This window comes from Mus pahari, chromosome 14 (assembly GCF_900095145.1).
Source record: "Mus pahari chromosome 14, PAHARI_EIJ_v1.1, whole genome shotgun sequence".
Classification (NCBI taxonomy): Eukaryota; Metazoa; Chordata; class Mammalia; order Rodentia; family Muridae; genus Mus; species Mus pahari.
The window spans coordinates 33618071-33643401 of record NC_034603.1 but is presented as its reverse complement, the minus strand read 5'-3'; the positions used below and the strand labels follow the sequence as shown (position 1 = coordinate 33643401).

The window sequence follows — 25331 nt, the reverse complement described above, 5'->3', positions numbered from 1 at the left end:
TTTTTTATAAAGCAAAAGTACTAAGACATTTAGAGCCCCCCGAGACTATGAGCTAGAGATACTCATGTAGTTAGTTGATGTGAGCACTAAATCATATATGGTTGCTTATGACTTATGATTTCTGTGAATCAGAAACTTCCCCAATTTCGTTTGTCAGTTGCCAATTTGGTGATTTCTAAAGCTAATAAAACCGATTTAGAAAGTAAACAATTCCTGAACTCTTTCAGTTGTAAGAGATGTGTGTGTTTAGTAGACTTTTAAACTTTTGATTAATTTGTAGTTAGTAAATTATCTTAAAGTTGATAATTTGCTAAAAAAAAATTTCCCTGCCAAATTAATGGTTAAATTTAAATACTTTGTGAGCTAGCTAACTTTTGAGATACATATTCTTTCATATAATGCCATAGAAGGAAACTGAGTTAAACTAGAAATGTATTCATTGTTCAGATAAATATGTAAACCTTACATTAATAGTTTAGCCACCCCTCCAGTATACCAAGTCACTATTGTCTTGGAACTTGCCACAGTTCACAGTATTGGGATAAAGTAGTACTGTGGTAGAATAGTACTGCAGTGCTCTACAGTAATTGAATAATGATAGTAGTTAACGGTGAGTGAATATTATTTGTGTTGAGCCAAGATTCTGTCACATAATCTTTCTGGTAACTCTATGGTAACTAATATCTCATTGTTTCAGGTGGTAAACCCTAAAGCATTGAAATATTATTTTGCTTTGGTATTTACATGGTTTTAAGTTATTAATGGTTAAAACCACCACAACCTGATCTTATAACCTCACTCTTACCTACAGCATACAAATATAAAGTTACTTTATCATATGTGAGTGTCATGTATATATTTAGTATATATACTTAGCACATCTTATACTTAGTACATACTATACAGACTATATATATTATATATACTTAGGTATATGTACCTAGTACATCTGTGTTTATATTTTCAAACTTGGTGATCACCTTATATACTAAGCACAACATTTTAAATTGCTTCCTGTAAAATCTCTTGCTAATTAATAGACCAGTGAATACACAAGAAGAGTTACTGAGATAATTCAAGTGGTGCTTTCTACATTCCTCATATAATTCCTCTGAGGACAACAAAGACTTGACTTTCTTTTTTCTTTTCTTTTAAACAGCAGATTTCTTGGCCTGTTGTCAAGTCTCTGTTTTCCTCCCTTTCTGAAGAAGCCTGTGATTTCTAATTATGGGTAGTATGACCCAGGACAGGACAAATTGCTATTGCCTGAGCAGATATGTCAGCTCTGCAGAAGTTACTTCAAGGGTTTAGTGAACGATTGTGAGGAGCTGAGAACTTATAAAAATTATCACCATCATGGATAGTAGAGGCAGGTTTGAGTACAGGTTTGAGGCACTAAACAATACAACTTTTTACTGAATTAACATATTTCCTTAGCTGTCAGAAAGGACCATATTAAAAGGCAGCTTGTGAGATATAAAAGTATATACCATCATAATTCAAAATACAGAAGGATAGCGTTTCAAACATTGAATGAGAAAGCATACAGAGAGCTTTGGAGGATATTGCTTGTGATAGGTTGTTGGGCTATTTTATTAAATAAAGACCTTTATCCCATTTCTTCTTTTTCTCCCTAGACTGTGAAAGCACTAAACCACTTAAAAGAAAACTTGAAAATTATTCACAGAGGTGGGTATGGATTGCTTTCTATGGAATAGTAATATAGCTTGACTTTTGGCTATTTTGTGGGTTATTTTTCTTCCACTCTTCTTTACCCCTCTCCTTCTACCCTTTCATCATCCTAAGACTAGGTAGGAGAGAAAAAGGATAAAGGGGAAAGGGGAGGGTGAGGGTGAGGGAATCAAAAACTCCTGCTCCAGGGGGTCTGATGTCCTATTCTCACCTCTGAGTGTCTCCTCACACACTTGACCTACACTTACACACAAACACACAAATAAACCTTTAAAAGAAATTCCTTAGAAATAATTGATTACATTTTTCAAGACTAAATAATTTCTTCCTTTAAAATAATCCATTCATAGTTAAAGCTATACTTAATAAAATTAAGATTATAGGTTCATGACTGGTATACCTTATATTTAGTTGTATAATTGTTGACTTTTTTTGAAAGTAAGCTTAGTGTATTATCAGATAAAGTTCATTCCCTATCCTGACTGCTGAATACCATGATTTTATTTGTATTTCATATGTGTGAAGATGTTAAGAGAAGTGTTTCGGCTTGTTAAATTGTAATAGTGAAAGGAATTTGACAGTTACATTATAGTTCTTGTCTCTTTAGTTTTTATAGACAGGGTCTTACTCTGATTGGTCTCAAACTCTTAGCAATCCTCCCTGCACAGTGTCACAAGTACTGTCACAAGTATAGATGTGAGCCACCATCTCTGGCCTTAGTTGTTGACACCTGTTTAAAACATGAATAATGATTACATGTACTAAATGAATGTTTGTTTCTTACAAATCTGAATTTAAGGGTTCCAAATTTTCAGTATTTTTGACTGTAGTACTTTAGGGTCACTTGATTGATCAGTTGCATACTGAATGGCATGTGTCTCTTGCAGACATCAAACCTTCCAATATTCTTCTGGACAGAAGTGGAAATATAAAACTCTGTGATTTCGGCATCAGTGGACAGCTTGTGGACTCTATTGCCAAGACAAGAGATGCTGGGTGTAGGCCGTATATGGCAGTAAGTGTATAGCCGAGCCTCCTGCTTGGCAGTCATTGCATAGAGATCCTGTGCCCTTTGGTGCTGATTGTAAGGGACCTGCATTCATCTATGCAGTTTCACTGTGCTAGAATATGTTTTTCTCCCTAAGCATTTCCCAGCTCAAGTTTTCAGTTCTGGAATATTGCTAAGTTATTTCATTGCCCTCCTGTATACGTTAATTCTCGTTTGGTTTTTAGCATTTATGGTCTTTTCTGATTTTTATTCAGTTTAGCTAATCAACCATGTGGTAAATTGTCAGTGTCTTTGTCTTTCTTACATCTCTTATACTTTCTTGCCAAAATAGATAGTATCTGTTGAGAGGTATATGCCCTAGGCTCCTGAAGGGTGCTGTTGCAAGGTACAGATGAATAAGTCGGTACAGGAAGACAGTTACTAGGAGAGTGCACTATGTCTTACAAAAGCTGATAGTGTGCTCTATTTGTGATTTCTCACTTCAGGAATGGATGAAACACAGCAATAAATGCAAAGCTGGAGGCCTTAGGCATTTAGCAGGAGGCAGTGTCTTCCCCCCAGGAAAACAGTTGGACACTGTTCTTTCAGAGTTTCCCTGTTTGCCTTACCTTAGTGTTACTGGTATGGCCTGACCCACAGCCCGGATTATGAATTGCATTTGATTAGTGTTTGGTGTCTCTTTTAATTCTACCCAGGATTCCAGTTTCTTCCTTTAGTATCCTGGTCCTTTAGAGATCAGCATGCTCCTTTAAGTGATGATAAGGTTGGCCATTGTTTGGCCTTTTCTGTCAGTCTGTACACTGTTTAAATCACCATCATGATCCTCATCGTTGTTGGGTCAGTCATGCCATGGTGCATGTGTGGAGGTCAAAGAACACCTTTGTGGAGTCAGTTTGACTCCTACCACCTTTACATGGAATCCGAGAATTGAACTCAGGTTACTCGGCTTGCTTAGTGTCCTTATTCACCGAGCTATCTTGTCTCCACGAACCTTTTTAAAGATTATCTAAGAGCTGAATAAAAAATTTCCTCCTATGTTTCCTTCATGATTGTTTCTATAAGTGTTATAAAAATTTTAAATCAGGTCAGTCACAAACAAGAAGTACAAGATTTTCTAGCATGCTCTGGATGGATGGGCCCAGTGCATCTTCAGATTTCATATTCATTTAAAACCTTGAATCTATTTAATTCCCTGTATCACTTGGAAGTCAGTTTGCCATCAGTTCTGTTCCATACCTCAGTGTGGATGCATGTGAAGCACAGTGCTACCTGTTCTTCATGCTGTATACACTTGGAGTTTCTGGTTTTTTATTTTTTTATTTTTACTTTTATTTTTATTTTCTTTGGTTTTTTTCGAGACAGGGTTTCTCTGTGTAACCCTGGCTGTCCTGGAACTCACTCTGTAGACCAGGCTGGCCTCGAACTCAGAAATCTGCCTGCCTCTGCCTCCCAAGTGCTGGGACTAAAGGCGTGCGCAGCCACTGCCCGGTGGATTTTCTGTTTATTGCATGGGAAATGTTTCAGTATTGACAGAATTTTAGAATTGGGGGGGGGGGGGCTAAAAAGGCACTTTTTTTTAGAACTGTGTTTGCTCGTCTCACTTGGCAGATGCAATTCAGAAAATCCTATTTTCATTGTGGTAATTAGGAATAAATGGTGTAACAGATTCAAAGGCAAGAAATAAAAATCAATAGATACTGTCCTGTTAGTTGGCATAATTGACACATTCAGTAACTGTACACCCTAGGGAATTACTGAGCATGTTACCTGTGTTGAGATGGTTTAATGCTAAGGTTATCTGGATGTTTTTCCGCTGTGACAATATGATTTTATTGCTGTTCGTGTAGTAACAGAATACCTGAGGCTGGTGGTTACTTGTAGGGAAGGAATCTTTAGCTTGTAGTTTTAGGAACTGAAAGTTGACAGTTGAGTAGCTCTCATCTCTTAGCTTCTGAGAGCCTTTTGGCTTTACCACAGTTTGGCAGAGAAATGGGAAGGGAGTTGTCTGCAGAAGAAAGGGCTGAAGGGCTCTGATTTATAACTATCCACTTTCAGGAGATCTGACTTAAGAACCCATCATCATCAATCCTTTCTAAGTCCTCCCTCAACCAGCTAACATCTTTAGTGGGCTCACCTTTTAGTGACCCATTGTCTAAATGATTGGCTTGTCATAATACTGACACCTCTATAGACCACGCCTCTAGTACCTGAATACCTTGGAACAAAACATGCCCAAACATTAGCACAGTGTGATGTTACTTAAGAATTACTTTTGGCCAGGCAGTGGTGGTGCATGCCTGTAATCCCAGCCCTTGGGAGGCAGAGGCAGGCGGATTTCTGAGTTCAAAGCCAGCCTGGTCTACAGAGTGAGTTCCAGGACAGCCATTACTACACAGAGCAACCCTGTCTTGAAAAAAAAAAGAATTACTTTTGATTCATGCAAGTCTTAAAAATGTAGCTGTGGCCTAGATACAGCAAATTGTTTTGAATTCAGATAACACTTTTTCTTAATTTTTTATTCTTTAAATGTATTAATATTAATAATATTGAATATTTTAAGAATCAAATACTACATATAATTTTTGTTCAACTTTTATATTCATATCCTTTCATACCTTAAAATATTATTAATGAATATTATTAATGAATATTATTATTAATAAATATTATTAATGAATATTTAATACTATCCATAACTGAGGATCCTATATCTAATGTTGAATACTAAATTGTTTCAAAACATACAAAATATTCTTTGGCAGTTAAGCATAGTAAAAGAGCATAAAATATTAAAAATGAATCTTTAAGAAATATATTCAAAAGCCCTTATATGATACCACGTGACAGAGAGTATTTCAGATACATTATATATCTCTGTACATTGTCTGACAATTTACTTTAAAAAGATTATCAGTGTTTCTAGGAGAAAAATTATTTTATCAGTAAGTATATTTTAAAAACTTCAAAATGGCAAACACTCTTTGAGGTTAAACATTTAGAAAATGAAAATGCCAATTTCAAGCACAGTGAGGAAAATTATCAGTATTTACATGATGTTTATAGAGCATGATTATAGTATTTTCAACTGTTAATATTCAACAAACAGAGTAATTATTTTAAGATACATTTCATTGTTATTTCTCCCTTTTCATTTCTGACTTTATTAATTTGGATACTGTCTCTGTGCCCTCTGGTTAGTCTGGCTAAGGGTTTATCTATCTTGTTGATTTTCTTAAAAAACCAGCTCCTGGGTTTGTTGATTCTTTATATAGTTGTTTTTGTTTCTATTTGGTTGATTTCAGCCCTGAGTTTGATTATTTCCTACCTTCTGCTCCTCTTGGGTGTATTTGCTTCTTTTTGTTCCAGAGCTTTCAGGTGTGCTGTCAAGCTGCTAGTGTAAACTCTCTTCAGTTTCTTTTTGGAGGCACTTAGAGCTATGAATTTTCCTCTTACCACTGCTTTCATTGTGTCCCATAAGTTTTAGTATGATGTGCCTTCATTTTCATTAAATTCTAAAAAGTCTTTAATTTCTTTCTTTATTTCTTCCTTGACCAAGTTCTCATTGTGTAGGGTGTTGTTCAGTTACCAAGTGTATGTGGGCTTTCCGTTGTTTTTGTATTTTGGTATTTAAGACCAGCCTTAGTCCGTGGTGATCTGAAAGGGTGCGTGGGATTATTTCAATCTTCTTGTATCTGTTTTGTGACCAGATATATGGTCAATTTTGGAGAAGGTACTGTGAGGTGCTGACAAGAAGGTATATTCTTTTGCTTTAGGATGAAATGTTCTATAAATATCTGTTAGATCTATTTGGTTTATAACTTCTGTTAGTTCACTGTGTCTCTGATTAGTTTCTGTTTCCATGATCTGTCCGTTTGTGAGAGTGGGGTGTTGAAGTCTCCCACTATTATTGTGTGGGGTGCTATGTGTGCTTTGAGCTTTAGTAAAGCTCCTTTTATGAAAGTGGGTGACCTTGCATTTGGAGCATAGATGTTCAGAGTTGAGAGTTCTCCTTGGTAGATATTTCCTTTGATGAGTATAAAGTGTCCTTCCTTACCTTTTTTGATAACTTTTGGTTGAAAGTCAATTTTATTTGGTATTAGAATGGCTATTCCAGCTTGTTTCCTAGGACCATTTGCTTGTAAAATTGTTTTCCAACCTTTTGCTCAGAGGTAGTGTCTGTCTTTGTCACATTTCCTCAGAGGTATATTTCCTGTATGCAGCAAAATGCTGGCTCCTGTTTACATAGCCAGTCTGTTAGTCTGTGTCTTTTTATTGGGGAATTGAGCCCATTGATATTAAGAGATATTAAGGAATAGTGATTCTTACTTCCTGTTATTTTTGTTGTTAGAGGTGGAATTATGTTTGTGTGGCTATCTTCTTTTAGGTTTGTTGAAAGATTACTTTCTTGGTTTTTCTAGGGTGTAGTTTATTTCCTTGTGTTGGTGTTCTCCATCTATTATTCCTTATAGGTCTAGATTTGTAAAAAAGATACTGTGTACATTTGGTTTTGTCATGGAATAGCTTGTTTTCTCCGTCTAGGGTAATTGAGAGTTTTGCTGGGTATAGTAGCCTGGGCTGGCATTTGTGTTCTCTTAGAGTCTGTATGAGANCTGCCCAGGATCTTCTAGCTTTCATAGTCTCTGGTGAAAAGTCTGGAGTAATTCTGATAGGTCTGCCTTTATATGTTACTTGACCTTTTTCCTTTACTGCTTNTGTTGAATACTAAATTGTTTCAAAACATACAAAATATTCTTTGGCAGTTAAGCATAGTAAAAGAGCATAAAATATTAAAAATGAATCTTTAAGAAATATATTCAAAAGCCCTTATATGATACCACGTGACAGAGAGTATTTCAGATACATTATATATCTCTGTACATTGTCTGACAATTTACTTTAAAAAGATTATCAGTGTTTCTAGGAGAAAAATTATTTTATCAGTAAGTATATTTTAAAAACTTCAAAATGGCAAACACTCTTTGAGGTTAAACATTTAGAAAATGAAAATGCCAATTTCAAGCACAGTGAGGAAAATTATCAGTATTTACATGATGTTTATAGAGCATGATTATAGTATTTTCAACTGTTAATATTCAACAAACAGAGTAATTATTTTAAGATACATTTCATTGTTATTTCTCCCTTTTCATTTCTGACTTTATTAATTTGGATACTGTCTCTGTGCCCTCTGGTTAGTCTGGCTAAGGGTTTATCTATCTTGTTGATTTTCTTAAAAAACCAGCTCCTGGGTTTGTTGATTCTTTATATAGTTGTTTTTGTTTCTATTTGGTTGATTTCAGCCCTGAGTTTGATTATTTCCTACCTTCTGCTCCTCTTGGGTGTATTTGCTTCTTTTTGTTCCAGAGCTTTCAGGTGTGCTGTCAAGCTGCTAGTGTAAACTCTCTTCAGTTTCTTTTTGGAGGCACTTAGAGCTATGAATTTTCCTCTTACCACTGCTTTCATTGTGTCCCATAAGTTTTAGTATGATGTGCCTTCATTTTCATTAAATTCTAAAAAGTCTTTAATTTCTTTCTTTATTTCTTCCTTGACCAAGTTCTCATTGTGTAGGGTGTTGTTCAGTTACCAAGTGTATGTGGGCTTTCCGTTGTTTTTGTATTTTGGTATTTAAGACCAGCCTTAGTCCGTGGTGATCTGAAAGGGTGCGTGGGATTATTTCAATCTTCTTGTATCTGTTTTGTGACCAGATATATGGTCAATTTTGGAGAAGGTACTGTGAGGTGCTGACAAGAAGGTATATTCTTTTGCTTTAGGATGAAATGTTCTATAAATATCTGTTAGATCTATTTGGTTTATAACTTCTGTTAGTTCACTGTGTCTCTGATTAGTTTCTGTTTCCATGATCTGTCCGTTTGTGAGAGTGGGGTGTTGAAGTCTCCCACTATTATTGTGTGGGGTGCTATGTGTGCTTTGAGCTTTAGTAAAGCTCCTTTTATGAAAGTGGGTGACCTTGCATTTGGAGCATAGATGTTCAGAGTTGAGAGTTCTCCTTGGTAGATATTTCCTTTGATGAGTATAAAGTGTCCTTCCTTACCTTTTTTGATAACTTTTGGTTGAAAGTCAATTTTATTTGGTATTAGAATGGCTATTCCAGCTTGTTTCCTAGGACCATTTGCTTGTAAAATTGTTTTCCAACCTTTTGCTCAGAGGTAGTGTCTGTCTTTGTCACATTTCCTCAGAGGTATATTTCCTGTATGCAGCAAAATGCTGGCTCCTGTTTACATAGCCAGTCTGTTAGTCTGTGTCTTTTTATTGGGGAATTGAGCCCATTGATATTAAGAGATATTAAGGAATAGTGATTCTTACTTCCTGTTATTTTTGTTGTTAGAGGTGGAATTATGTTTGTGTGGCTATCTTCTTTTAGGTTTGTTGAAAGATTACTTTCTTGGTTTTTCTAGGGTGTAGTTTATTTCCTTGTGTTGGTGTTCTCCATCTATTATTCCTTATAGGTCTAGATTTGTAAAAAAGATACTGTGTACATTTGGTTTTGTCATGGAATAGCTTGTTTTCTCCGTCTAGGGTAATTGAGAGTTTTGCTGGGTATAGTAGCCTGGGCTGGCATTTGTGTTCTCTTAGAGTCTGTATGAGANCTGCCCAGGATCTTCTAGCTTTCATAGTCTCTGGTGAAAAGTCTGGAGTAATTCTGATAGGTCTGCCTTTATATGTTACTTGACCTTTTTCCTTTACTGCTTTTAATATTCTTTCTTTCTTTAGTGCATTTGGTGTTTTGATTATTATGTGATGGGAGGAATTTCTTTTCTAGTCGAGTCTATTTGGAGTTCTCTAGGCTTCTTGTATGTTGATGGGCATCTCTTTCTTTAGGTTAGGGAAGTTTTCTTCTATAATTTTGTTGAAGATATTTACTGACCTTTAAGTTGGGAATCTTTGCTGTCTTCTATACCTATTATTCTTAGGATTCATCTTCTCGTTGTGTCCTGGATTTCCTGGATATTTTGGATTAGGAACTCTTTGCATTTTGCATTTTCTTTGACTGTTGTCTCAATGTTTTCTATGGAATCTTCTGCACCTGAGATTCTTCTATCTCTTGTATTCTGTTGGTGATGCTTGCATCTATGGCTCCTGATCTCTTTCCTAGGTTTTCTAACTCCAGGGCTGTCTCCCTTTGTGATTTCTTTATTGTTTCTAGTTCCATTTTTAGATCTTGAAAGGCTTAGATCTTAGTTGTTCCTTTTTTTCGCCTATTTGGTTGTTTTCCTGTAATTCTTTAGGGTTTTTTGTCTTTCTTCTTTAAGGGCTTCTAGCTGTACTTGTGTTCTCCAGTATTTCTTTAAGGGAGTTATTCATGTCCTTCTTTTATCATCATTATGAGAAGTGATTTTAGATCAGAGTTTTGCTTTTCCGGTGTGAAGGTGTATCCAGGACTTGCTGGTGAGAGAATTGGTTTCTGATGATGCCAAGTAACCTTGGTTTCCGTCGCTTATGTTCTTATGCTTGCCTTCTGCCATCTGATTAACTCTAGTGCTACCTGCCCTCACTAGATCTGACTGGAGCCTGTCCTTCCTGTGATCCTGGTTGTGTCAGAACTCCTCAGAGTTCAGCTGTCTCTGGGATTCTGGGATCCTGTGATGCTGAGATCCTGGGTGTGTCAGAGCTCCTGGGAGTCAAGCTGCCTCTGGGATCCTGACATCCTAGTGTGGTTAAGCTCCTGGGATCCTGGGATCCTAGGTATGTGAAAGCACATGCGAGAGGAGCTTCTTCTGGGTGTTATGGGGCTGGCTTCGGAGTTAGTGCCCAAGGTCTGCTCAGGGCACAGGCCCTGACCAGAAGGAACTCATGCCACTAGTCAGGTGGAGTTCCTGGGTGCCCAGGTCCCGCTGGTCCCGCTGGTCCCGATTAATCCCCAGTGTTGGGCAGATGTTGTGTCCTCCTCACCTCTGATCCTATTCAGATAACTTTTAAAGAAAGAGGCAGGCTTTTCGTTCTTGTATAGAAGTATGGTTTCACACCTACCAAAAGAGAAGTGGTGTAAAGACTCACTTTTCTTTCTGACTCTATCCTACTTTGGGATATGTAGGCCAATGATAGCCTCTGCAGTTCTCATGCTGACTAAATCAAATGAAATAGTCCTGCCACTGGTGGACAGAGGTCAACCTATTAATAGATGGACAGAATACAGACTTAATTTTGAGAGCCTGGAGGTGGCTTGAGTCTCCTTGGTATATTGTAGCATATAAGAAATGTCTTTGTATGTGTGTGTGTTTGTGTGTGTGTGTTTGAAACACAGTCCATGCTAGCTCCAAGTTTAGGCTCTTCCTGCTTCCACCTTAGAGTACTGGAGTCACCAGAAATGCCCTTGTAGTAGACTTTTACAATTTTTCCTCCATCTAGAGAAGCTGGGATTACTCTCTAATTGTTGAACATAAAAAAATCCAAAATATAGAATTTTTATATGGAAATTTTAATAGTTTGCCAAGCTCTCTTCCCTCACATACAAATATATAAATGTATTCATGTATGCATATGTGTGGTGTATGCTTGCATGCTTGCTGAATCATTTTATTCCAAACACTTGGGTGCCTCTCTCCCAAGATGGATATTCTGTAACATGACCACAGTAATATTAACATGCATAAAATACTTAAGAATTTTGTAGTATTACATAGGCAATGCTTACATTTCCTAAATGTCCAAGACATAGTTACCTTAAATTGATGCCTTGTTTCCAGCTTTTGCATTTATTATTTTAGTCTGAACTGGCCCGGACCTCCCACCCCCCATGGGATTAACCTATTTGGAAGTAGCTTTAGCATCTGACCAAACCCGCTCAGTCAGTCAACAGGTTCTCCAGCGCATGATTGAGGATTGAAAAGAAAGAGACAATTAGACAGTGCTACAGCGTGACCCCAGTCAATTCTGAGACTGAAGGCAAGTTTAATTTTCCCAATCCACTTTTCGACCCTTTTTTTTTTTTTTGGAGACAGGGTTTCTCTGTGTAGCCCTGGTTGTCCTGGAACTCACTCTGTAGACCAGGCTGGTCTCGAACTCAGAAATCTGCCTGCCTCTGCCTCCCGAGTGCTGGGATTAAAGGCGTGCACCACCACCGCCCGCCCAGCCCCCCAATCCACTTTTAGGTCATCTTAATTACATGCAAGTATTAAGGGCGGGCAGTACAATAAGGAACTAGCAAGGCAGTAAGCAAAGTCCTTCGACAGTTATTTCCAAGAGCTTGTCAGAATGACCAAAATACCTGGACCCACTTCCTTGTCCAAGCTCAAAATCTTGCCTGAAGCCTACGTCTTTTGTTCTACCCTAAGATTAAAATTCCTGCCTGAACCTACTTCCCTAAAGTTAGATTCTTACTGAAACTTTCTTATCATGCCCTGAAGTCAGATTCCTGCCTGAGTTTACTTCCTTGTCATGGCCAATGTCATATTTCTGCCAAGTGGTACCCCAAAAGGCTCTCCACAAGCATCCTACATTCTTCCTGAGTCTCATTATTCCAGGTTAGGTTCAGACTGATTAGGTTCAGACCATAGATTGTTTTGGGATGACAATTTCATAGCTAATATCTGCTTTCTATTGCACCATATGACAAAGCATATCATATCGACTACTTATAACACATACAAGAAAGTGGAAACAGTTGCAAGATTGTGTCCCCTTTCCTAGGTTTCTCTTTTTCTTTGAATATACTTAAAAATCTAATTTCCAGAAGATTTCTCATTTTTAAAAGATTTATTTTATGTATGTGAGTATACTGGTGCTCTCTTAGACACACCAGAAGAGGGCATTGGACCCCATTACAGATGGTTGTGAGCCACCATGTGGTTGCTGAGAATTGAACTCAGTCCTCTGGAAGGGCAGTCAGTGCTATTAACCACTAAGCCATCTTTCTAGCCCCAAGATTCCTCATTCTTGTGTTACCCTCTAACACAGTGACTTCTAAAAAGTTACTTCAGGACTGGGGAGATGGCTCAGGGGTTAATTAAGAGCATGTTGTTCTTCAAAAGGACCCAAGTTTCAGTTCTTAGCACCCATTTTATAGGTGACTTATAAATGCCTCTAAGCTTAGCTGCTTGGGATTTGAGATATATCCGCATAGCCCATTCCTGCAAGAACTTCTAGCTCGTTTGTGACAAATACAAAGGAGTTCAGAGTGATCTTAGCACAGTAACTGTGAATGGTAGCTCCTAGTGCTAAGTGTACACTTGGAATGTTGGCAAATAGTCACTCATCAGAACCTGTGAAGATACAAAACACATCTTGTTTGACGATCTGTTGTCTTCGTCCTGTGTGTTTCCCCATTCCTGCCGAAGGCAGCTAACACCTGCCTTCTCTGGAATACTTTGGAGAGGTACCTGTGCTGTTATGTTGAGGGGCTTGTCTTGTATAGCTCTTCCACCATTTTTGCTTGTCCATTCTTGTGTTGACACAGGTTTTAGTTCCTGGTATGCCTCCATTCATTTAGATATTTTGCTCTCTTAGCAGTGCTCATAGTTTTTTAGCATGAAATCATTTTAAATTTATTCCTACAGAATTCATGGGTTTGATCAGTGCAGGTACACATCTTCAATCTCTGTACTCAGGGGGCAGAGGCAGAGGCAAAGGCAGGCAGATATCTGTGGATTTGAAGCTAGCCTCTTCTACAGGGTGAGTTTCAGGATAGCTAGAGCTGTGTAGTGAGACCCTTCTCACAAAAACCAAAACTAACTTAAGAATTTGGATACTGTTACTGAGAATGGAATGAAGTCTTTCTTTTTTTTAAAACACCTTTTATTACGTGAAAGTACCAATCGTTGTCTTAAGTTGCCTTTGTATTTTGGTGACCTTGCTAACTTAGATTCACTGAGTTTTAATAGAGAATTCCTATGTAGAGGGTTGTAGAAATTTCTGAATAAAAGTAACACCTCTAAGTTACATGTTGCACTAGCTGGAACTCAGTTCTGAGTGGCTTAATTAAAAAGGAAGTGTATTTGGAATTAAGTCTAGGTTACTTTGTAATTCTTTGATGAAGTGAGAACTTTTATCTCTTCATAGTGTGCTAAGACTCGCTGCTATTGTTAGGACTTTTGGAGTTTGAATTTTGTCAGAAGCTTTAGATTGTACAGATTCCCCAATATGTGAGTATGTGCTCCATTCATGTTACATGCATACAGCATGTATTCCTGAGACAGTGCACTGGTTCTACTGCATTAGTTCTTCTGTGTGTTGGATTTATTCCTATTGCTTGTGTTTTGTGTTGTTTTGTACAGGGACATTGTCTTGCACTGCCTGTGTCCAGTTTTCCTGAGAGATTTATGGAACAAGTTGAGAACCATCCTGTCATTTCTTTTCTTTTCGTTTTTTCTTTCTTCCTTCCTTCCTTTTTTGTCCTCCCTCTCTCCCTCCCTCTCTCTCTCCCTCCCTCCCTCCCTCCCTCCCTCCTTTCTTTTTTGTCTTTTGATGTAAAATGTATATAAGATGGCTGATATTTCTTCCTTTCAGGCTTGAAAAGACTCAGCAAGCCTACTTTACTATGAGTCTGTTTGGGGGAAGGTGGGTTTTGCTTGTTGTTTTTCCGTTTTTCTTTTAGACAGAGTCTTTCACCGTAGCCCAGACTATCCTGGTACCTGCTATACAGCCCAAGCTTGCCTTGAATTTATGATATTCCTCCTGTCTCATGCTCCTCAGTATTGAAGTTACAGTTATGAGCCATGACATACAGCTTGTGGAATGGTTTTTAATGGCAAATTCATTTAAAAAATATACTTCTAAAGTTGTTTGTATTGGTATTTCTATATTGTCTTGATAAGTTTTTACTTTCCTTTTAAAATATATTATTTCTTTTAGAACTTCCTAGTGCTTTAGATCATACTCACCTTTTTGTCTCTTCTCCCTTGCTCTTCCTGGACCAACCCCCCCCCCCCAACTTTAGATGTTTTGTTGTGGGTGTTTTTTTTTCTTAAATGGCTCATCAATTCTATTTTATACTAACCACATACTCTTAGATGTGCAACCATCTATCCACTGGAGTTTAGATGAGCTATCAGGGGTCACACCCTTCACAAAGGCCTGTCCTTCTCACTCCAGGAAGCTCAGCTGTCAGTAGCTCCTCAGTTCTGGATGAAGGCTCATAGCGTGCCTCTCCTAAGCCATAGCACAGGTTTTCATTTGTTTGTTTCCTTCAGATGACTAGGAACTCCCAGCCTTCGTTCTCACGCACGAATGCCAAGGCTGTCTCGTTCTCCGTCTGACCAGACCTGGCCTACAGTGTGTGTTCTGTTATTGCCCAGGGAGTGCCCTGGTTTTGTTGGCTTCTTTCTGTTGTTTCTCTATTACTATTTTATTTAACTTACTGTCTCTGTTCTTTCCTGGTGCTCAGTTCCTTGGGTTTGATTTCTTTTTCTGTTCTTGTTTTTGGTGTTTGGTTTCTTTGAGTTTTGGTTTTATAGTTCCTTAGTGTGTACAGCTGGGTTATTGATCTGAGATCTCTACTCTTCCGTTATGTGCTGTAAGGAGATGATTTCCCTCCAAGTAAGACTCAGCTGTGGTCTGTAAAGTGACTCCTTTGATCCACGTGGTAGGGTGGGTTTTGTTTATTTGTTTGTTTTCTCTCTCTCCAAATATATGGAGATATTCATTAGGGTTTGAAGATACTTTGATTTTTAGTTTCTTTCATCATCTGCAAATGTGCTCGGCATCGTTGCCACTCTATATAAGAAGGTATACGTTGTACCTCAGTACACCAGGTCTGTACTATTGACGCTGGGACAGTGTTTTCTCCTGTGGGTGAATAGTCAGTGTTTTTACATAGTGTATCATTTACAGCAATATAATTATATTTGTAACAAAAATGTAAATAGCTTTCAGTGAATATTGGTGCAACACAGCACTTGTTTTTCAAATTAAAATGAATGTCTCCAAATTAGTGGTGTGGTACAACTATTTCACTTTTGGGATGTTTCTTTTTAGTAGCAGTTACAATTGGCCATCAAGATCCACCCCACTGTGAATTCTGTGCCATTGGCATATTCTCCTGTGTGCTTCTGCATCTATGTTACATGTTGTAAAAAATAGTACCTAATTTCAAGGAAATGCAAAAATATTCCCTTCATGGACATTACTAAAGTTGTTGTTTGTTTGTTTTGCTGTTCATAAGACAAGGTGATATATTACACATTGTGCTTTAATTTGACTAAAATGATTCATAGGCATGTATCTTTAAAGGCAATACAAGTAATTGGGATATTCAAAGAATATTGAGAAGAATTAAAGGGCAGGGTCGTACAGTGATGACAGTTCCTGCTTTTCTTTTTTGTCACAAGTACCTTGTGGTCAGTCTTCTCCTTGAGAGCAAAGGCTGGGAAATCAGAATGTAGCTCTTGTCGTCCCCCACGCCTTCCTATTTACCAGCATTTCCTGGAATCAGTCCTTGTAATTTTTTGTTTTGTCCCCTAATCCCTTTTTGTCCCCCTCTGATCATTCTCAACTTCAGCTTTGCCAGTGTCTTGAGCATTCAGAAGGTCTATAATGTAGTCCTTGTGTTATTTGGGGTTGCTGTTGCTATGATGAAATACCATGACCAGCAGAAAGTTGGGGAGGAAAGGATTTATTCATTTCCATGTTGCTGTTTATCATGAAGGAAGTCAGGACAGGGACTCAGTCAAACAGGGCAGGAGTCGATGCAGAGGCCATGGAATAGTGCTGCTTACTAGCTTGCCCTCAATGGCTTGCTCAGTCTGCTTTCTTATAGAACCCAGGACCACCAGCCCAGGGATGGCACCACCCACAATGGTCTGGGATCTCCTCCATCAAGCACTAATTAAGAAAATACCTTAAAGATGGATCTTATGAAGGCATTTTCTCAATTGAGACTTTCTCTCTTCTAACTCTGTGTCAAGTTAACATAAAACTAGCCAACACAGTTCCTCTGACATAGCCATTGAGGTCAGTGGAGTTTTTGTTAGTTGTTCCTAGTACATGGTGTCTCTCTGTTACCCCTAGTCTGGCTGTGGGCATGAGTTCTTCTGGGACGATGCTGAGGTTTTGTCTCTTCCCCAGCTACTGCTACCACCACCTGCTTCTTTACAGTCCACATAACTAATGATGTTGACTTCTCTTTGTATTCCAGCCTGAAAGAATAGACCCAAGTGCATCAAGACAAGGGTATGATGTCCGCTCTGATGTCTGGAGTTTGGGAATCACATTGGTATGTTTCTGTTGGCTCAACTTTGTCATAGTAATGTAACAGTAAGAGGTTAAGAGGTAAAAAATGTTGAAAGACAAGGAGAAACTTTGTGATTTGTAACAAACAAACCAAAATTCTTCATCCTTACCTAAAGACTGTGTTGAAATTTTGGTTTCATTTTAAATGCATCTGCCTTAGTTTTGTGTGCTTTAGCAAAATACCATAAGTTGTGTTTCGATTGGGAAGTTATTTCTTGCAGTTCTGGAGAAACAGAAGTCTAAGAGCAAGGGTTTGACTTATTTTGTACAGAATGAGATGTTGTCTTTGTAGTTTTCAAATGGCAAAGAGGGTTAGGGACATGGCTGTCAGAGGTGCCTTGTAAGTTCGCTGTGCCTCTGGAGGCCAGAAGAGGTGAGAGACACAGTTTAAGCTGTGCCTATTTATGTACTCATTTTCTCCTCTCCAAGGGGCGTTTTCTCAGGCCTTGCTTTGATTGTTGTTTGCTTCTTGTTTTGAACAGTTCCTTAGCTTCTTCTGTATTATCTGAAGTGCCTGTCCCATATGGATTCTAGGATGTAGACAATGTAAAATTCCTTTTCTTATATTTTCTCCCATTTTCAAGTTGAGCCAAGGTCCTTTAGTTTGTATTAAGAACAATGAGGTTTTTGTAGCTTACCAGTCTCATTTTTTAAAGTGGAATTTCTTCTGTAATGAGAATCACATGTCTCTTAGTTTTGGTGAAAGTTTTTGACAGGCTAATGGGTTGATTCTCTTATAGGGAAGCTAACAGTTTGCTTCTGCAAGCTACAGCTATGTCTTCTTTTTCTTATTGTCAAACCAGTTCCCAGGCTATGTAGGAAGACCTATTGATCTCACTTTGGTGATTGCACGTAAAGCACCCAGAAGTCCCTGTCTACCCCCTTCCTGCTGTTGTGCTTAGATAGTAAAAATAAAAAGCCAGGCATAATGACCTGCATGTGTAATGCTAGTGTTGGCAAGGCAGGGACTGGCAGTCCTCGGGGTTTTCTAGCTGCCCAGTCTATAGCCTCCTTGGTGAATTCTTGGTCTTAGAGAGATCCTATCTCAAAGCTAACCAAAGGGAAGAAAACAAACCCAGGTGGCGATACCCGAGGAACAGTATTCATAGTTGTCCTATAGCCTCCACAGACCTATGTGCACATGTACACACACAGCATATCTATGTTCACCCATGTACACACACACACAGAGAGAGAGAGAGAGAGAGAGAGAGAGAGAGAGAGAGAGAGAGAGAGAGAGAGAGATGCAAACAAACCCATGTGCAAGTATGCTATTCCTTACTAAAGAGTATTTTTGTTTAATAAGTTGGGTTGGGTTGGGTTGGGTTGGGTTGGGTCGGGTTGGGTTGGGTTTGTATTGTAAGGGAGGAAGGGAGGCAGTTGTACCAAGGCCTTAGGCATAGTAGACAAGAATTCTATCACCACATCACACCCCCAAACCTATGAACGGTTTTAATATAGAAATATTTTATGTAAGTTCTTTTAAGCTGTATTAACCAAGTATTTCAATGCTTAGGACTGCTTGGTTGCTGATTTCCATAGGATAATCTTAAAGTAGCTTTTCACCAAATAATGCAGGCTTTCCTTCTTATTCCAACCTGTCCTCCAGAGTAAGGCTGGTGAGGTTATTTCTACTGGGTAAGAGTCACCCTTTCCAGGCATTTTCAGTTTTACTGAAAAGAAGCTTAAGCCAAAGCTATGCTCCTCTTCTCCCTGTTTGTGTGTTCGTGCCTGCATGTATATGCCTTCTTACTTCCCTGTGCACCTGTGTCTAAGTGGAGAGACAGCGTTCTAAGGAGGAAGTGGAGTTGGTTTTCTAAGAATGTTCACCCTTAACAAACCATTTCTCTGTACCATTTTGGAGCCTCGTCCTCATAATGGGCTCATGACTCCTTGTCTCAGGAAAAGTACAAGTTCCTTGGTCTACATTGAATTTCAGAACAGAGCTAGGGCAATGTTAGATATACTGGTTATTAGCAAATATTTTGGACCATTATATTGTTTAGATGTGCACTGTATGCTTTAATGGTACTGTTGTGAGTCCTTTATTGGGTCTGTAAGCCTAACTCAGTTTCTTAGGTAATTATAAAGCCTAACTGAGGTTGAAGTAGCCACAGGATTTGCATACTCTTTCCTCTGAATTCAGACTGGCTTTTCATTTGTTAAATGTTCTTTTTACCTTAGAAAGGAATCTGGCCACTGTTTTGGACTGAGAACTCCCATGCAGGTGACTACAGAGTGTGAAAATGTCTTCTGTGGAAGTTGTAGACTAAACCTTCCAGAGCCTTTCATACAAAGGGTTGGGCCTGCATTATGGAAGTGTAGTTGAACCTAGACCCAGACAGCCTTTGCTTTCACCTCTAGTCCAAGGCCTTGAGTTCGGTTGAGGCACATTTCTTAACATATGTCTTCCACTTAGTTTCATGATCTAAAGACTCCTCCTCCCTAACCTGACAGAGTTTGAGGGATGGTTTTAAAAGAGTTTTCCTGGATCTTTGGATTGACATCACTCTTCCAATAGGGATTAGTAAATCATGCCTGGTGTTGTCTTGTGCTTCCTTTTTGTTCTCTGTAGTACGAGTTGGCCACAGGCCGATTTCCTTATCCAAAGTGGAATAGTGTATTTGATCAGCTAACACAAGTGGTGAAAGGAGACCCTCCACAGCTGAGTAATTCCGAAGAAAGGGAGTTCTCTCCCAGTTTCATCAACTTTGTCAACTTGTGGTAAGTATTGTATTTGGCAAGGTTCAAACACAAATTGGGGGAGCAGTTAAGCAACTTAATCTCAATTACTTAGACGCTTTACAGAGGGAAGGGGGGTCTTTTGTTACATTACCCCTAGCTAGGACTATATGGGTCACTAGAAGAAGTTCTAGCCAGCTTGGAGAGGCAGCATCCTCGTATTCTACTACAGTATTGGTCAAAAGCAGCTGTGGGTGATAGAGAAGCAGCTGCCTCTAGGTCACCAGTCCCTCGGAAAAGTTACTAGGTTAAATGTCTAGATTAGAATGGTAATCTTCTCATGATGAGGTTGTATCAGGATCACCTGGATGCTTTTACTACTCAGTAACTCACCAGATCAGACTGTAAGGCGTGGATCTTTGGCCTGATAAAACCTAGAGCATAGCTGGGTATAGGTATGTGTAGGAATGCCAAGTCCAAAGCTTAAATTCATAGGCTAAAATTAATATATTGGCTCTCTGTAATTTTCCAAAGAAGGCTTGGACTCCATGCCTGTTATTGTTGTCTACTTCATCAGTTTTTTTATATGCACATGGCACCTAAGAACAAATATATGCAGGGCTAGGAAGATGGCTCAGTGAGTGAAGCACTTGCTGTGCAGATATGAAGCCTGGAACTCCATCGGAGCCCTAGAAACCGTCAAAAGCCACACGGACCACATGGTCTGCTTGTAATGCCAGCACTTTTGTGATGTTTGTTGACTGGAGTTTTCAGGTCTCTCATCTTTTCTGACCAAGTTCTGCCTGTTGTGATCTTTCAGAAGGAGGGCAGAATGCCTCAAGAACCAGTAGAAGGAAGCTTGCTGGGTGACAATGGCTGGCTTCTCTCCTCACTCTCTTTTCTGCACATATCAAATATAGTTGCATAGTTCCATAAACTGGGCCATTCTGTATATACATTTTAATGAAATACTTGCTAAAAAGAATCTAATGTACATCACAGACTATTTATTTAAAGTGTTTATTTATGTGTGTTGCGTGCAACAACACAGGCCCCACAGCATCCATGTGGAGGTCAGAGAGCAACTTTTGGGAGTTGCTTTTCACCTTTTACCTTGATTTGTGAGGCTGGGCCTCTTGTTTTTGTCACCGTGCTGTGTACTCCAGACTGACTGGTTTGTAAACTTTTGGGTGATTCTCCTGCCTCTGTCTCCCATCTTGGGATTGTAGGGATTGCTACATGTGGGAGACACCCAGATTTTTTTTTTTTTTTCTGGGTTCTAGGGATCTGAATTTAAGGCAACAGGCTTGCAGGGCAGTGCTTTTACCCATTGAGCCATTTCCCCAGCTCTGCTATTTTGATACCTAGACCTCCTCTGTGGTTTTACTTTGTGTGTGTGTGTGTGTGTGTGTGTGTGTGTGTGTGTGTGTGTAGTACTGTGTTACATTTTCTTCTTGTTTCTCTGTGTCACAGCAGGTAGCAGCGGTGAATATAAGTGTGCCATGCTTTTTTAATTTTTCAGTATGTCAAAATTGTCTGAACCATTATGTCTGCAGTTGAAGGATAGCTGTACTGTCCTCATAAGAGCTTTGTTTAAAGCCTTAGGTAACCCAGGCTAGCCTTGAACTCTCTATATAGCCAAAGATGACCTTGACCTGGTCTGCCTTTCATTTGTAAAACGTAAAATGATTGGGTCATTATGACTTTGTCTGAACACTGTTACTTTTATGTTATTTTAGCCTTACGAAGGATGAATCCAAAAGGCCAAAGTATAAAGAGCTTCTGGTATGTATGGACCCTGGAACCCTGGTTACTTTTAACTTCCAGCTCATTTCTCATAAAAAGAATTTGGTCTTACCATGTTAGAAAATTCTCCTAGAACATTTCATTGTGCAGTCTTAGTTTGTGTAACTCCTGTAGGACAAAATTAGTGAAATTTTTTTCATGATACTTACTCTCCCTCTGGGAATGCACACCACTCTGCCAATCGCAATCCTTTGAGATGTTTTAATTCAGCTCATGATAAGCCCTCCTTTGTGTGGCTTTCCTTTGAGCAGAGGAGAAAGTACTGTCTGTGGTCTAATGATATGAAAACATTTGATGAAAAGATTGCATTGCTTGTCACATTCAGGGCTTTCTAAGGCTGTTAAGCCAAACTTATGATCAGGTAATATAACCAGAGAAGTTGTGGAGAAACTGTTGCTTAAGTGATAGAGAACAAAAAGAGGGCTTGGTGAGGCAGACTGTGGGCTCTGGAGAGCACAGGGAAGGTCTCTCTTGGCCTTTTTTAAAATGTAAAAATCAGAAGGTTTGAAACTGAGAACCTCTTTGAAAGATCCTTGAGCTACCAGTGGCTTACTCTAGTGTCCTAAGAAGCTGGACTGAGATTCCTGTAGTTCTTGGATCTCAGGTGGTATGGTAAGGAATAAACAACTCTGTTTTCTTCCTTAGCAAATACTCCCTGTACACAGTTCTGAGACCTCACTGCCAGGGTGCAACCTCCAGATGGTAACTCAGTATCTCACATTTAAGGCGTCTAAATCCATCCACTAAAATGTTCATGTGATGAATGCCTTTCTTATGATACATTGAAGCTGTGTGTGATTGGGAGCTTATAGTACTGTATTTATTGTATAGAAATTGAGAAGGGCTGACTTAGGGCTCTAATACAAATATTTGACACTTTCTCTGTTCACTCTTCTTGCAGAAACATCCCTTTATTTTGATGTATGAAGAACGTACTGTAGAGGTCGCATGCTATGTTTGTAAAATCCTGGATCAGATGCCAGCCACTCCCAGCTCTCCCATGTATGTCGACTGATACCGCTGCTACATCAGACTCTAGGAAAAAGGGCTGAGGAAGCAAGACGTAAAGAGTTTTCATCCCGTATCACAGTGTTTTATTGCTCGCCCAGACACCATGTGCAATAAGATTGGTGTTCGTTTCCATCATGTCTGTATACTTCTGTCACCTAGAATGTGCATCCCTGTAATACCTGACTGATCACAGTGTTAGTGCTGGTCAGAGAGACCTCATCCTGCTCTTTGTGATGAACATATCCATGACGTGTGGAAGTCAGTACGGTCAAGTTACTGACTGTGATTAGATCACACCTTAATTCACTTCTAGACGCAAAACCTGGAGGCGCGGCTACTGGAATGGTGTTTGTGAGACTTCCAAGGCTGGAAGGACACAGTCATGGATGTGCTATGTCTGAGCATATGCGAGACCTGGGCTTGAGTGAGAAGAGCTTGCACAGCCAGTGAGACACATTGCCTTCTGCAGCTGGGAGACAGAGGAAGGATTTCCTTTCTTCACCAAGTGCAATAGATTTACTCATCTGATACTCTGTTGCTTTACAGTCACAGTCGATGTTTGGGGATCGATGTGTTCAGCCAAATTCCCTGTTCAAAGAATCATGTTAAATTAGAATTTATCTTTACCAAAAACCATGTTGCTTTCAGAGAGGTCAACATTAAAATACTGAGACAGGACAGAATGTGTTCTTTGTCCTTTTCCAGCCCTGCTCTTCACTGGGAAGATACAGGAGTCACACCTGTCCTAGAAGGGTGCTGCCAACTTGATGCTCTACCTGCCACCAACCACCAGGACTGAAGGAAGGAAACAGTACTGAGGGCAAAGTTTACAGATGTTTTTGATTCTGGCATTTGTCCAGAACAGTTTGTAGCAGCTATAGGTTCCCCCTTGGCCCCAAGCCTGGGACTTGAGCCATCATAACTCACTAACAGGGAGAATTAGCTAGTAGCAATGTGCCTTGATGAAGATTTCCTGCAGGCAGCAAAACACCAAATCACAACTCTTTGCTTCTTGCCATCATGGGCCAGGTCCTCAGTTTCTAACTCTTTCTTTCCCTTCCCCACAATTTGTTGTTGCCATGTGGCTTTTGCTCAGTCTAGTATTCTGCCTTGTTTTTCACATTGGGAACTCTAACATTACCAGGGATGCTACTTACCACAATTTTTAACCCTGAATCTCTTCTGTGCTCTGATGTTCAGAAAGCCGAGACGGCTGGGCCCAGTTGATGTTGTACTTGAGAAAGAGGCAGTCTGTTGGAGAGGCATATTTGAGCAGGATAAAGATCCTAAATGGCAGCCTTTCAGATAGGCATGTCTGTCACCTGCTGCGGCCTCTACCAGTTCACTATCTCCCTCGGAAGTGGAATTCTACCCACCTCTGCCCCCCCTCCAAAAGACAAACGAAAAAGAAGCCACTTCATCTTATGTGCCGCTGCTTGTCTTCAGCCCATTAGCCAGGTACTGAGCGTCAGGCTCTGCATAGCAGTTAAGCAGCACTGGTAGGGGTCTGCCATGCAGGTGATGCCCACCATGCAGGTGATGCCCTTCCAGGATCTATCCCTGGAGGGCACTTCTGTGTCTCCCAGAGTGGCACTCAAAGTACTATCAAACAATAAAAGGAGAATGGTGCTGTTCGAAGTTACATCCCTTCTCATTCGAGGATTTAAAAATGATCTATCTCTTGGTCCACTTGCCTAATTTCCCCATTTTTCCACCCCTGGCCCCTTAACCCTTAGATTCTCTGTGTTCCACAAGGAGACATCATGAGACGTCTTCCTTAAGCTGCACCAAGCCATTGTCCTCCACTGCTCCCAGGACTCAAGAGGAATTTGTTTCTCTGCTGTCAGCTTCCTGTCTGGCTCAGTATAGCCTCACTCTGCCATTATGCAAATGGAGATCAAAGCAATTCTGACTGTCCAGGAGCTATCTCACTTTCTGCTGTGTGGGTGACCACATAAAAAGGCAATTTTAGTGTATTAATCATAGATTATTATAAACTATAAACTTAAGGGCAAGGAATTTATTACAATGTATCTTTATTAAAACAAAACGGTGTATAGTGTTCACAAACTGTGAAAATAGTGTAAGAACTGTACATTGTGAGCTCTGGTTATTTTTCTCTTGTACCATATGAAAGTATATAAAAATTATCAAAAAGCTGATGTGCAGGGATATTGCCTTATTTGTCTGTAAAAATGTAGCTCAGTAACATAACTGCTTCTTGGAGCTTTGGAATATTTTATCCTGTATTCTTGTTTGAATCCTTCCTCTATTTAAGACATAGCCATGGAGCCCACATGTTTATGGAATAGTCTACCCTTTGCCTGCAGGTCAGTTGTAATAAATCTAGGTTGTGATGATGGTCTTGTAATCTGATTTTCTGCAGTCATACTCCGAGAAAGAAATTCAACAAAAACGACATTAAATCATCTGTGCATTTCATATGCAGGAGAGTTATCTCCTTCCAGAAGTTTCTGGTTCTTTATTCATCCCCTCTCTCTGCTTGTTCCCTGATGTAACAGTGTGGCACAGCTTGCTTTTCCTTTTAGCAGCTGTGGTGCAGTCTTTTCAAGCTCGTACTTGGGTGTCTGGACCTACCTTGGTTGTAGAGTGCTGCAGGAAGCAGGTTCCGTTCTACCTGTATCAGAGTTGACAGGTGTGACCTTGGGCCTGATGTTGCCAGCCAGGCTCCTGATGCTGAGATTCCCAGGTGAGAGGTTAGATGGGATCTCTTACTGCTACCTGAGAGGAGAGCAGGGTAAGGAGGAGCCTCTAGTTAAAAAGAGCTATAGGAGTCATGCCCGGGGAGCTCCTTGAGGGTGGGGTAGGGGGTTCCATAATGGAAGTGAACACAAAAGCCTCAGGAGCCTGGAAATGGTGGGAAGCAGCCTAGCCTGAATTTTTCTGCTGTGATCCCATGGCCATTGATGCCTACTCGGTCATATCA

General features: G+C 39.6%; 1 protein-coding gene across 8 annotated transcripts in view; it reads left to right on the top strand.

The window, feature by feature from the left end:
- Map2k4 (mitogen-activated protein kinase kinase 4) overlaps window positions 1-24895 on the top strand; it is a 107323-nt gene extending 82428 nt beyond the window's left edge. For 6 of the 8 annotated variants that reach the window (XM_021212275.1, XM_021212274.1, XM_029545694.1 and 3 more), the window contains 6 exons: window positions 1638-1689; window positions 2580-2707; window positions 16791-16868; window positions 19461-19609; window positions 21307-21352; window positions 22275-23771. In XM_021212275.1, coding sequence (XP_021067934.1) covers window positions 1638-1689; window positions 2580-2707; window positions 16791-16868; window positions 19461-19609; window positions 21307-21352; window positions 22275-22388 — 567 coding nt within the window. In that variant the 3' untranslated portion in view covers window positions 22389-23771. Of the gene's footprint in view, window positions 1-1637; window positions 1690-2579; window positions 2708-16790; window positions 16869-19460; window positions 19610-21306; window positions 21353-22274 lie in introns of all 8 variants that reach the window. The other 2 variants (XM_021212277.2, XM_021212278.2) reach the window with 1 other exon arrangement.
- Window positions 24896-25331: the final 436 nt, after the last annotated feature.